General features: G+C 38.1%; 1 protein-coding gene across 4 annotated transcripts in view; it reads left to right on the top strand.

Moving 5' to 3' along the window:
- NR1H4 (nuclear receptor subfamily 1 group H member 4) overlaps nt 1-13,985 on the top strand; it is a 47,550-nt gene that overhangs the window by 28,488 nt on the left and 5,077 nt on the right. For 3 of the 4 annotated variants that reach the window (XM_085047225.1, XM_085047217.1, XM_085047244.1), the window contains 5 exons: nt 1,953-2,105; nt 5,692-5,825; nt 6,359-6,457; nt 7,008-7,107; nt 8,047-8,193. In XM_085047225.1, the coding sequence (XP_084903351.1) occupies nt 1,953-2,105; nt 5,692-5,825; nt 6,359-6,457; nt 7,008-7,107; nt 8,047-8,193 (633 nt within the window). The remainder of the gene's footprint in view (nt 1-1,952; nt 2,106-5,691; nt 5,826-6,358; nt 6,458-7,007; nt 7,108-8,046; nt 8,194-13,985) is intronic. The other variant, XM_085047234.1, reaches the window with a different exon arrangement.

Below are 13,985 nucleotides of genomic sequence, written 5' to 3' on the forward strand. Positions count from 1 at the left end.
AGGGAAAAAAAAGATTTTGCTCTTGATTTCACATAATTTCACTTTTTCAAAATCTTTGTTTTCAAGAGGAAGTAATTGACTGCTTGAATCTTGTTGACTCCTAGCTCTTGCATCCATATTTTTGCATTTTTCTTTCACATTCTTGCATATCTTAAAAAGATCATTTACTAAAGTTCTTTTCCTTTCTTTCTTCTTGAAAAAGTAAATGCACATCTTGTGGACAGGTTGAGTGATAAAGCCATCAATAAGTCTTAGAATGTTATAAATATTTGTGCAGAGCTTTTCAACATTTACTACTAATTAACGTGTCATAAACTATAGGATTTAAAGTTAAAAAATAAGGTTATGAATTATATAAAGCAGATGCAGTCGCCTTTAAATGACGATGAGAATTTATAGCTTAAATCCAGGCCTTTTTTACCTTTCCCCAGCCACTAAATGGTAATGTATTAAAACCATGTGAGTGATGAATAAAAATAACGCCTAGGGCTTCTGGAGGTTCTAAGTAATCTGCATTTCAAAAGAGGCTGATGCCAGTCAACTGTGTTTGTTTGAAAAGCAGCCAATAAAACAGACAGCACGGAAGAGATTTCAAGCAGGAATTACTGAAGATTCAGAGAAATGCCAGATTTTTTGTGACCAGGTAGTGGAAGTGCTTTACTGGTTGCTACACAGTGGTGCTTGGAAGAGATTAGGCAGCTATAAAACCATGGGTCAAATTCGGGAAATTGTCATCTGACAATGCACAGTTCTGCAAATCCTTCAGATTCTCAACTGAATTTGCTCCATGATTTGAGCATGCGAGACTGGGTCTTATCTGGTCCCTCTTTCAGTGCATCAGAGTGCCAGGTTGGGAAACAATAACTTTATTGTGCCAGGCAGTGGTGATAAGAAAGCAAAAGGTTTTCAATAGCTCTGGTTAATATAAATGTACAGAGAGCTCTAGTTTGAAGCGCGGTATAAATCAGTGATGTACCAGCAGAAGGTCCAAGGGGTTTATTTCAGAAACCTGCCCTCACATGGGAAGGAAAACTGATCCCTCTGTAGCTGAGGCTAAATAGCCTCTGCTGTATGAAGGGCAATGCAAGAAGATTAAAATGGCACAGTGAGTAACACTGAAAATTCAGGAAACAGCAAAGATTCTGTTGATTTGTGATGACTCTTATTTAATCACATTTTATATTTTCTTCACCCCATGTTTTGCCCACAGTGCCATTCTCACAGATGTGCTAGGCAGCAGCCAAACAGGAGATTTGGGCAGACTGAGGAAATGTCCTCTCCATTTCTTGTATCAGCTGCTGTTTGCAGTGATCACTGTGCAATTTTTGAGTGAATCCAGTGATGATACCAGTAGAACTGCCTGTGCAGGTGAAATTAGGTGACTGCTTAGCTTATCAAGTGGACAATACTTAGTGAATAGGGCTGGAATATCTTGTAAAAAGGGGTGGAGGCCACATGTACAATAGGCAGATACAGCGCAGGTTCCTTATTAAGTTTAGGGGTCATGAGCAGACCAGTATTGCTCCCAGGGGCTGGGGGAAGGGTGATGAGTTACTCAGCTCTCTTTCTGCACATTCTCTGCCTCAAGAGACTTAACAGGCTCATATTTTTTTTCACTGCTATTTGTATGGTATCACCCTGCGGCTCTAAGCTACTGCTTAGCCTGCTACTGGCAGGTTTCAGATTTGGGTCTGAATGTTCCCAATATTCACAATCCCAGGAATTTACTTTGGACTAATATCTAGTGTTTGGGCTCTTTTATTAATTATATGACTTGGATACTGTTGTCAATACAAGTTTCAAGAATGTAGTCATCCAGGCACTGAAAGATACTGATGGTCTGGCAGAACATGTGTCATTCAGAAAGTCCAGTGCAGACAGAGCTCCTCTTCAACTTGATAACTTTGCTTCTGAGTGTTTCCTTTCATCTACATCACTGCTGTTTCGTGCAGGATTCTTCAGAAGAAGCATCACCAAAAATGCAGTTTACAAGTGTAAAAATGGAGGCAACTGCGAGATGGACATGTACATGAGGAGAAAATGCCAGGAGTGCCGTCTGAGGAAATGCAAGCAAATGGGCATGTTGGCTGAATGTACGTGTACAGGTATTTGCATCATCCAGTCAGAGTGTGCATTAAATACTCTACTTGTTTGAGCAGTCTGGTCTTAAAAATAAAGTTATAAAAGATATCATTTGGCAGGTGGAATGTGTGTTAAAGAAGATGCCATGCCTGTGCATCAAACCCTGTTGGAAAAGACAAATCCTCTTATGCAATAGGATTTCATTGGTGGTCAGGGATGTGAGGGCATAGGAGGTGAGCAAATGGTGAAGGAAGGGCTGTCCTGCCCTGGGTGACAGCTCTTACTTTGCTTGAGTGGGAAGGAGGAACAGTCAGGGGAAGTGAGTCTGTGGGAGACTCCCCAGGAGTGAGGGCTTTGCAGTGTTATGGGAGCCAGAGGAGGAAAGTCCTGGTGCTTTTCTTTCCTACTCTTCCTGGGGCTGCCCCTTTCAAGTTCTTGCTAGCCAAGTCCAAATTTTGGCACATAAACAATGCCGTTTTCAGGAGAAGAGCAGGAGTGCTGCTAGCAGGAAGTTTCTGTGGACTTGCCAAGTGTAAGTTCCCAGACCTCACCCAGCAATCAGGCAAAGCCTGGTAAGGGCTAGCCCTTTTTTATAGTCTCATTAGCTTTTCTCGTGGCACTAGAGATTTTCCTGCATTGCATATAGGCACATAGGTAGAACTCATAGAGACAAAGGACTCCAGAAAGGAACCTGATGGATTTTAATAATGTTTCATAGTAAAGAAAGCGTTCTATTCAGACTGACAGTTTATAAACTTTATTGTGCTTTAAACTGGGTAACTTAGAACAATGTGGATATTGAAGTGCAACTCTGAACATGTTTAAAGCTCCTTTTTGAGTTATTCCACTATTTTTGTAAGCCTGCTCCTGAGAACTCTCTATAAACATCTGCTCTTTTGCCTTCCATGAATAGGACTACAATTTATTTTTCTTGATGGCTCCAATCACTTTAGCATGCACGTATGTGTGAAACCAATTTAGGTTCATACAGGAAATTAATCTACTTGGAATTTTTAATATATTTCTATCCTTCAATCTGATCAGAAGATGCTATAGTAACTGTTGGTTATATGAGAAACAATAAGCTCCATCAATATTTCGAAGGTGTTGCCAGCATAATGTAATTAATCTTTCATTCTGCAAATTGAACAGGCTGCAGAGATCCTGAGATATGACAAGTTCTCATGCAATACATAAATATATGAGCAGGCACCACTCTCATGGAAGAGCTCAATGCATCCTGCATTGTCAGAGGAAAATGTCTCCCCTGTGGAGCTGACCCCCGATCCATTGCTTCAAAATTTTGAGGATTCAGAACAGCTTGAGTCACTCAGTGCAGAAAAACCCCAACAATGCTGAAATCAAACCAGGTCAGTGTAAATAATACTGACTGGGACGACATGAAACTTTTATAGTGGCCTATCATTTTCACAAACTGGCACACAGGAAATAAAAGCCAGTGGGTGCTGCTGCTATTTGACTCTCTCTCTGCAATGGAAACACGGGGTATCTGGTGTCGCTCATGACTTAACCATGTGTGCTCTAATGCACTGCAATGAGGATGTTTGGCAAGGCACTGTTTAATGGCTTTAAAGTAGGAGTGTGTTGTATAATTGCTTTTAGTCCAAGGCAATCTAGGACAGTAAAACATGAAACTTCTAGTAGTACAGGGTATTTATTTGAAAAAATATGACTAGGAAATAAAAGGTTACCTTGAACTTTGTTTCACTTACGCATTTTGTAGGATTGTAATTGCAAGCTCTGTGGATTCTTTTTTCCCTGTGAACAAGGAGGTAAAGTATTATAAATATTTATGGCACAGCTACTCAACAATCTTTCTCCTGCCCTTTATACACACCTACAGACAGACCAAAATTACTGCCCATCAATTTCAGTCATTTGCTGTCATTTTGATCTAAACTGCAAGTTTCTTGGGTGAAATGTCTACCTAGGGAAGACCCAGGTTCTTCCACTCTTCCTGGGATTCAATACCCATTGAAACCTAGCTATCTCTGAGGTAAAAAGTGAAGTCCTGTCTCACACATGAATTTTTCAGCTGACTTAAATGGAGCCAGAATCAGATATCAAAGTAATACTCAGTAGCATGAGAAAAATCTGTCTTAATGCTTAAGACAAATGTAAAGCAAATTTTCCCTAGGAAGGTAATAGACCAGATCCTAAGTTGGTGGAAAACAGCACAAGCCCATTAACAGCACCAAAGGATGCACTGAATAATTTAGAAAAAGAAATCTATGGTGCTGTGTGGCACCACAAATTACATGGCTCGATACCAATTATTATCTCCATCATTCCTATTCCCTCCTTTCAAGGTATTATTTGCAGGTCTTATTTTAATCATGTAAATTTCCTCTTCTCTGAGCAGTTCAGGTAGGTTATTTTATATAGGGCTTAAACAGGAAATTAAAAACATTCACAACGAGATTCACTGGTTTCATGGTATCTTCCTCTGCATCATATACTCTCTGAATGAGCCTCTTTTCCTGCTCTGCATTTTTAAAGTGAAAAATGGGAAGAATACTTGAATGAAAGAAAGAAAGAAAGAAAAGAAAGAAAGAAAAGAAAGAAAGAAAGAAGGTCCAGTGCTGATAGGTTTGTTTTTAGATGAATAGTAGGTGTTTACTTTTCATTTGTGATTTCTGACTGTCTTCCACAGATTGTGTAGGGTACCTATTGCTCCTTTCTTTGGTCAGCACAAGAAAATGGATAGTTTTTGTGACATCCACACAAGGATGCTCTCTGGTTCAAGGTACTGAAATGTAGTCTAGAATAAAAAAAGGAAACAAAAAATCCCAAACCACAAATGGAAAAATCCTTTTATCAGGGCAAGTGAAACTCTGTAATAAAACCAGGGCTTTATACAATCCTCTAATATGATGAAAAGCAAAGTAACAAGACCGGCTGGGTAACCTCTTAAATAAATACATTTTAAAAGTATGTTTGCCAGTCTGAGTTACTTCTGAGTCGATATTTTCAGCGGTTGGTCTGACTATGTAGTGACACAGTGATGGCTAAAGCCCTGGAGTCCCCTCTTCTGAGTGGGCTTTCTTTCCAAAGATTCTGTACAACAGACCTAGTATTGCTTAAAGATTATTGAAAATATCCAATGCTCTTTGTGTGAAAACAACTGCACCTCGAGTACTGCTTTGGATAAGAGCAAAAAACCACTATTTTGATGACAGTCTTCCAGTTGTTCCTATTTATTGCACTTTGGTTCAGGTCTTGGAGCACAGGAAAGGGTTTTCTCTTGGATAAAACTAAACCAAAGGCACAATCCAGCATAGTCCCATCACAAAGGGGTTTTTTGTCTGTAAGAATAGATTAGAGCTGGTCCAAAGCAAGACCCCTGACATGCTCAGTGTGTGGATGCTGGTTCTGCAGATGAGCTCCCTGTGGGCTAGACCACTCCTAGTGTGTACCTAGCTTGTCTCATTAGATTCAAATCCAAAGATAATGACACATCCAGGAGATTATCCTCATAGGTAAGTGGGGTTGTTAGTGTAAAGGGCATTCATGGCCATATTTATACACCTCTTCAGTGCCTGAGGCACACATAAATCCAATTGCTTTGTGTCACATTATGTGTCCTAGGTCTCCTAACAGAGATACAGTGCAAGTCAAAAAGGCTACGGAAAAATGTGAAGCAGCCCCCAGATCAGACAGCCAGTGAAGACAACGAGGGCCATGATGTCAAACAAGTAACATCCACGACTAAAATATACAGGGTAAGAGAATTCTTGTAATAGTTCATACAGTGCTGTTGGTGTGTCAGTTTTGGTAAATGCATCTGGTACAGTGAATAAAGAGTATTGAAAACTCTGTGGAGGTATCTGTATTAATTAAAACTCCATCTTCCACCAGGTCAAGGAAGTACCTTGAGTGTAGAAGTAGGTCTGATATTTTTAGTCAAAACTCTGTAAAGTGTCTGTCAGATCCATGCAGTATTTTTTCTGTGGTACACCTGTCAGGCATATATCACACACAGTGAGGTGTGATATTAAAACTTGAGCATACCTAGTTATTTGATAAACATTTCCTTATTTCTGATCATTAACCACACAACCCTATGCAGTTTAAAATCATTATACACCTCTCTTCTGTACACTTCCATGAAAACCTCAGTGACAAGCAAACCTCTTATCTTCTTGGTCTCCAAAAGGTGACAAATAGATGCATAGCTTTTGCCTAAAGCAAGAGATGTTACATCATTACTTTGACTGCATTTCATGATGGACTTTTTTTTTTTTTGCCAGTATAGGAGAAGGTAGAATTTACCCCAGAACAGCAGAAACTTCTTGATTATATTATGGATTCATACAGTAAACAACAAATACCACAGGAGGTGTCAAAAAAACTAGTAAGTATATTGACAAATGCGTTTTTGAAATACTGATAATGAAGCTGAGGGTTACAAGGAAAAAATATTTGTTATCAGCATAAGTAGGTGTAGTAAGCAGAACAAACTGTGTGCTTACAGTTAAAGTATGCTGAAAGTGGAGCAGAATCTCTCCCATCCAGTCAACAGTCAGACCACATCTTTGTTTATCAAACTTTAATGCTAAGAAAAAGCTTTCAACTCTAGAATAAGACTTTTATGATCAAATCTAACCTTTGCTGATTGGAGCTTTGTTTTTGCTGTTTTCAGTATAGGCAGTGATTTGAATTTGACTTGCTGTCAAGCCTCCTTTCTATAAAGACTTTAGCCTGGTAGCTTGAAAATATTTTCTAGAGTAAAAAACACTGTCTACTTCTTATGTTGCCTTCCAAAATACTTGGTTTTGGCAACTTTGGAGACAAATTACAGTGTTTGGTGGAACTCTTGCCTGGTTCAGTTCTTGTAATTTTTGCTCTTCAATATGAAATGTCAGTGAAAATTAACAAATTTTGTTTGGTTTGATTTTTAACAGTTAAACGAGGAATTCAGTGCTGAAGGAAATTTTCTGATTTTAACAGAAATGGCTACCAGTCATGTGCAGGTTCTTGTGGAATTCACTAAAAAACTACCAGGTATATCCAGCCTGTTGGGACTAATTTTGTTACTGCAACATTTACATGCCTTTCAGTTGCCTTTTGGCAATTTTGTGTATTGTGAAGACTATATAAAAATGCCTGCTCCTTCCACAACATTGTTTAGATATTGAGTAAAGAAAAGGTGCTTTGTGCTCAGAAGAATAATAATAGGCTGAACAATCCAAACTCTACCACTCCATGATGTGGTACCCTTTAGCTTTCGACAAACAAATTACTCCGAGAAGGGATTGGGTCTGTAGAGAGATTTTATTTTTATATCTTGCTGCAATGCCAAATGGTCTGCCTCTAAACCACCACTAACACTTGCTAGACTCTACTTCATGCCCTTTGCTGCCTTTCTAGCAATGTCTCTAGGTTATACCATCCACTGAATTGTGAGTGCCACACAAGAACTTTCTCTAGCTGGTGGCACCAATATTTATGGTCTTTGCATGGTGTGTTATGGACAAGTGCTGAAAATCTGAGTTTATTAGTATTTTTTAAACTTTCAAGTTGATGTTACTTCAAGAGTGAACACTGGGCATATGGTAGAGGATGGTAACACTGAAAGCAGCGTGGCAGTGAGAAAGACATGTAGAGAGCTCTGGTGGAAACGTGACAGAAGATATTATGGAGCTGCATCAGGCTAGACAAAATTCTCACTACTGGTTGTGCTATACCACATTTTGCTTATCCTCTAAAAGTACCATGACCGCTGAAACACGTGTAATCCTCATAAACTTTGGCGAGGTTCAAATCTGTGTCGTTTTCTGAAGTCCAGGTTTCAATTTCTGCAGCACTTGGCAACCCTACTGACGTGCTGACATCAGCAGCAGGGTCATGCAGATGTGTGGCACCTCGCCACAGGAATGTCAGGACAGAAAGAAGTGGGAACTTCTACTTTTGCTGTCTGACTTATCTCTAATATCCCCTCAGGCTTCCAAACCCTTGATCATGAAGACCAGATTGCTTTGCTGAAGGGCTCAGCAGTAGAAGCCATGTTCCTCCGTTCAGCCGAGATCTTCAGCAGGAAACTTCCTTCAGGACATACTGTCCTTTTAGAAGAAAGAATTCGCAACAGTGGTGAGTATCTTGTTTAATGAGGGAACAAAAACCACCCCATTGGCCTTCTGTGTCAGTATTTGGCCCTTGGAAATCTAGTAAGATTGTTTAGTAAAATGGAGACAGATTGACCTGAATTTTTTCTTTATGTTAACTAGGAAAAATCTAACTCAGTCTTGTGTCTGAAGTTCATAAGGTAAAGGTTTCTTTATAAGTACATTGCAAGTATTATGAATAATGTTACATCAAATAAACCTAGCATGTCTCCAATGCTAAGCAAGAAGGAATTACAAAGAAGAAATATTACCATTTCAAATTGTCCACATAAAGGATTAGCATTTATGCTTTCAAATGCAATCCCTGTAAGAAGAAAAGAAGAAAAATCTTTTAGGATGCTACTGGAGATGACTGAAGGCAAGCACCTATTCTAGGGTTGTTTTGGTAAAATTGAATCACACTGCACAAGGTGCATAGAATAATTATAAATACAGCATGTTCTCAGTATGGTTTTTGCTTCTTAAGGTCCATCAAAAGCTCAGTGGCTCTGATAAATACCACTGGTTCTAGACATAGATCTTAATAATTACGTAGAGCCAAATGGAGCTAGATATCATTACTTCCTTAGTGCAGGCAAAGTTGTATTTTGCATTATTATGCATTCTTTGCGCTCCACCAATGCAATACTGATGGTTCTGCCTTTTTCTGTATTGACCAGAAAGGTTTATCCACCCCTCAGCTATCTATCACTGAATATTCAAATGGATCAACAATTCTGAATAAGAGTCAGTCTACAGATTTTGGTTTCTGACTTTCCTTTTTAAGGATCAGAAGGAGAAGAACCAGAAGAAAATGTAACCTCATTATTAGTCATGGAAATGAGTTTGAACTCAGCTCAGAAATTACTACTGATGTAAGCAAAGTTAAGGCAATACTTATATATTTGATTCACTGAAAACGTTTAAAAACTAGAGAATAATTCACTAGCTGAACATATGCATTTATTTTGGCTTAGCACACTCATTTCTAAATTTATAATATATAAAAGTTTTTTTATATTTCTTTCATTTTGTTTGATTACAAGAGGTTGCTGTTTGATGGACTGGAAACAGTGACTTCCAGAGTGATATGAATAGCTTCTGGTCCAGGATTTGCAGGCAGAGAATTATGCCAAGAGGGCTAGATATATTTCCTGGAAACTGTAATGAGTTGTCACAAATCCAAATGTCTTCATTAAGAGATTTTTTTTTACTGGATTATAACCCACATTTTTGATAAAAATAGGTTTTAGAGAAAAGAATCCATATGGCTACATGATTACCGAAAGCTTCCCTTCTCTAATCTGTACAGTGAGTATCAAGTTTCTTTGTTCAGGGTATGAACTCTTCATTAAAAAAAACCCAGAAGCAAGAAAGACTTTAATCCAGAACACTGCATAAACCATTATGTCATACCAATAATTTTTCCTTAGTCATAACATAAAAATATTCTGTTAATTCTCTGCAACTGTTTAATCCAGATGAGATGCAATATTGTTTTTTGCAAGTTTGTACTTGACTTTGTGATAATACAACTGGCTGGAATATTATGTCGTATCCTGCCTTAGTATTATTTACCTGTCATGTTACAGATTTAAAAAATAGCATTTTCTGTAGAACAAAATTTCAAGACAAGTAACAATTTCAAATGTGGTATCTTTTATTCCAAAGGAAGATTTCTCACAATTCTCTTTTTTCTGCGGGGAAAAAAACTCCAAGGTAAACTAAAAGCAAATTCTTAGACCAAAAACTTGGGCTGAATAGTTTCAAAGAGATGAAACACAATAACTTTTTCAATTTGTTTTTGTATATATACACACGTGTATCTTCTTGCTGTCGGAAGAAGCTTTATAAAACAGCTTCCCTCTAGCCAGGATCAAGTAGAAGATAAAAGAGGAAATACTGATGTTAGAACTTCTCCCTTCCTGTATTACAGGAGGATAATGTATTATCCAGCTTACCGCTGCTGACTGCATTCTTTCCTTCTATTAATAGCCAGAATAAAGAATAAAATAACATTTCCCATATATTTTATTTCTCTACTTTGTGCAAATTCAAGCCCACTTTAAAAGAATTTCCTTTGCTGCATTTAATGGGGCTGTGACAATAAATAACAAAAGCAGCTTGTAAATCTTTGCATTTGTAGTTTAATTACTGCTACTGAACCTATTTAACATATAAATAAATAAAACTTTGAAATATTTTTAAAATATCTACTACTGAAATAGCTTATTTTTGTGGCTTAAATCCTCATTATTTTCATGTGTCCAAGTTTCAACAAAATGAAAGAAATGTATCCAAATTCTTCTGTTATCACTGTTTACACAGACAACTTTCAATGTTATTTCAATAATATTTAATATAAGCGCTACTAAAAATAAAAACATTAGAAATCTTTAATATTAAAAACATTAAGTATTACGCAGTTCACACTCCTGCATGTCATAGGACTCAGCACCAGGGCTCTAGGTTTCATAGCAGCTTGCACCAAATGTGATATTAGGGTAGAAATGTAAGTAGTCTTTTCCAGTTTTAACCAGTAAGGACAAAAGCCACCAAAAGCTGCAGCTGCCCATTATCATCTTGTAGACTGGTGGAAGAGATAAGACTGGCCAGAAGTGATTAAACCCTTCTTTTTACATGCACCTTGCTGGAAAGCAAACAAACAAACACACAAACAAAAAAGGCTAAATGCAGCAAACTGAGACCTACAAATACAATAGAGAACATCAGAAAAAAATCAGTGATGGCTGAGTGGGAGTTTAGAAATCAAGTCTATAGGTAATAAATGAAAAAAATCATCAGTATTATTTACGGTGCCTAGTGAGGTCCTAAGCATTGTCATGCCAGCAGCCATAAATTATTGCTGTTAGTCAGAATTTCTGTCTGTATATTTTTAGGTACAGACTAATGCCTGAATATCACATAAGTTCTATTGTCAAGCTTTGATGCCTGTATCCATAAAATCAGGGAGGGTGGTGGTTATCCTGCCTAAAAGTCACAAGCTGTCCAGACTTCTGTCACCTGCCACCATGTCCATTTTGAAGCTGCTCTCAGCTATTAATATTTATATCTTCTCCAGTCTGATTGTATGGAATGTTTGGGGTTTTTTTCTGATAAAGAAGTCAGAGATCTGGTGGTGATGACCTTTGAGCATTATCAGCATTCATTTTCATTCTCATGCTGATGAGGTGTATTTTTATTTCTTAGCTTGTGCATATTGCCCAAGTCCTTCTGCACCTCAGAGACTGCCTTTTTTTGTGCCCTGATGGTCTTTCTCCACAAAAGAATGAAAATTTTCACATTAGCTGCTCCTGTGACTGAAATCCTCTCCTACGTGTTTGAATATTGAGACTGAATGAGAAATACAGACATTTTATTTAATGTCATTGGGATTTTGTGCCATTTATATCTTATTTGATGCTTCACTTTGAGTATACCATATTGTGATCGACTGATTCTGTGAAAGGCTGACATCCTAGTAATTTAATACTTAGTGTCTTTCTGTTATTTTGAAAGTAAATTCTCCCCATTATTGAGCAGTACAGAATTTCTAAAAAACAGAGCTGAGATACAGATTTTTTTCTCTGTGAGCATTTGTAGTTTGTAAAGATACCAGGTTTCAGTGGTTGTGAAAAGACAGAGAATTTTATTTCATCATTTTATGCTACAGAGCAGTTCTAGGAATTTGAGTATTGGGAAATAAAATAATATCTGATATTGACAGAAAGGGAAGAATCTGGACCCAAATTTTAAGTTGTCAGCAGGACATCTGACATTGTGAAATACACTGTTGTCTTCCTGGATGGGTTACAGGTGCTGAAGTACACTCAGATCCAAGGGAAAAAAAAAAGAAATCGACACGCTTTCAAAGCATTGGCAAGAGGCCACCTTTTGCCATTGAGTGTGGGATACAAAGTTCCCATTGATTTGGATAAGAGGCTCCTGCAGCCAAAGGCAAAATTTGTTATTGGAACATGGACACCTAATAATTTCCATTGCCCTTGTCTTTTATCATTTGGAAATTAGTACTGAGCAAGGGTGGTGTTTCAAAACCCCATCGTGCTGGCATTTGTGCAGAGAAACCAAATGGTTTTCACTGATGTGTCCAAAGTGTCCAACCCTCCAAATGGTCATGTGCAACCTCGTGGAAGGACACACATCATCCTGTGACTCAATGCAAAACTGGCTCATGGCCCAAAACATTTAGAAATTTGGACCACTTTAAATTGCAAAATATGGGAAAGAGCTTTTCTTTTCACACGCCTCTCGTGCATAATCTACCACAGCGAGTCAGCCGGTGCTAGGTTCCTGAATTACAAATAAAGTTGCTAAAATTATTTAAATCACATCTACAAAATAGATCTATACCCTATATATGAAGGCAAGAACAGATGTCAGGGACCCAATCTCTTTTCTTCTGCATAAGTGTGCTTCTTCAGGCCAAAAGCCCTTTTAGACTCTGCCTACAAAGACTAGCTCAAGGCAGTGCAGATGCTGCTGCTGTGTGCCAGAGCACATTTCCCTCCTGACTGCAGGCACTCAGGCCACTGCCAAAGGAAGGGATGTGGAAAGGTCATTTGCACCCTCCTTGCAGGTTTGGTTTGTTGTTTGGTTGATTGGGTTTTTTTGAACTAAGGTTTCTTTGCTTGCAATTATAATTGACAGAGGTCCTATGTATTGCTTTAAAGAAGATTGGAGTTTGCTACTTGGCTGTGAGCTCTGCTCGACAGAGCTCACAAACTTAAATGCTAATTTAAATGCTAACTTGAATGCTAACTTCTCATTTAAGTTGGCCATTTATCCCCTGCAAGATGATGGCAGACAGAAGAGCATGTGCCCATGCTCTGGTGTGTCTTCTCTAGTGGCTAGATTTTCCCCTGTTTGGCACTCAGCATTAGAGGGGTGAATGTGGTCAGTGTTTAAAGGATCACTGATGCATTTGAATAGCTCAGAAAGGAGAGCTAATAAGCAGCATGAAAAGCAATTCTGGTAGATGGAATAATGGGAAAGATAAAATGTAAGTTTTTGAGTAATTAGAATATTTTATTTGCATAAAGCAGCTACTAATAAACCCTTGGTTTCATATTCACTAACACCTCAATGTTTATCAAGAGAGAAAGATCTCTATCTATATTAATAACACAGTGCTAGTTACTGTTAATTAGTATTTACTATCAAGCTTTCTTCTTGCAATAGATTAATTATTCAGTCTTACAAAACTGACAAAATAGAACAGAGAATATGCTGTCTCAAAAAGCTGGCAATACTGACTTGATATCACAGTAAAAACACCTATTCCAGGATTATGTTAAACAGATAATTATTCATGGCCTGAAACTGCAAACCTTATGAAAGTATCAGTCACCTTTATAGAGAAATCATAGCAACAAAACTCTAAGAAAGGCAAGGTCTAAAGCAATGCTGTGTCTTGAACTAGAGATGGGGAAGAAGTTGTGCAAGTAAGGGTTGTTGAATGAATAATGTTCATGGCTTTAAATCTGTTCTAGTTTGATGCTGCAAAGCTGCACTCAGTAAAGCTTGTATTTCCCACTGACTACGCTTGGGTTTACAGCCAGACATGCATGAATGTAAAGAAATAACCAAATGACCTGCAGCATCTTCTGCAGGTGATTGAGTTGGGCTGGTGGTTAGGTAGGAATCTGTGTAATGCAGAAAGATGCCCAACGACATATGAAGGATGAGCATGTTCTTATTTCCATAATGCTGCATGGAACAAGGGGTTTGAAACCTGTTTGAAAAAAGGTTTGGAAGGAG

Source organism: Lichenostomus cassidix, chromosome 1Aa (genome assembly GCF_008360975.1).
Source record: "Lichenostomus cassidix isolate B80296 chromosome 1Aa, HeHo_3.0, whole genome shotgun sequence".
NCBI lineage: Eukaryota > Metazoa > Chordata > Aves > Passeriformes > Meliphagidae > Lichenostomus > Lichenostomus cassidix.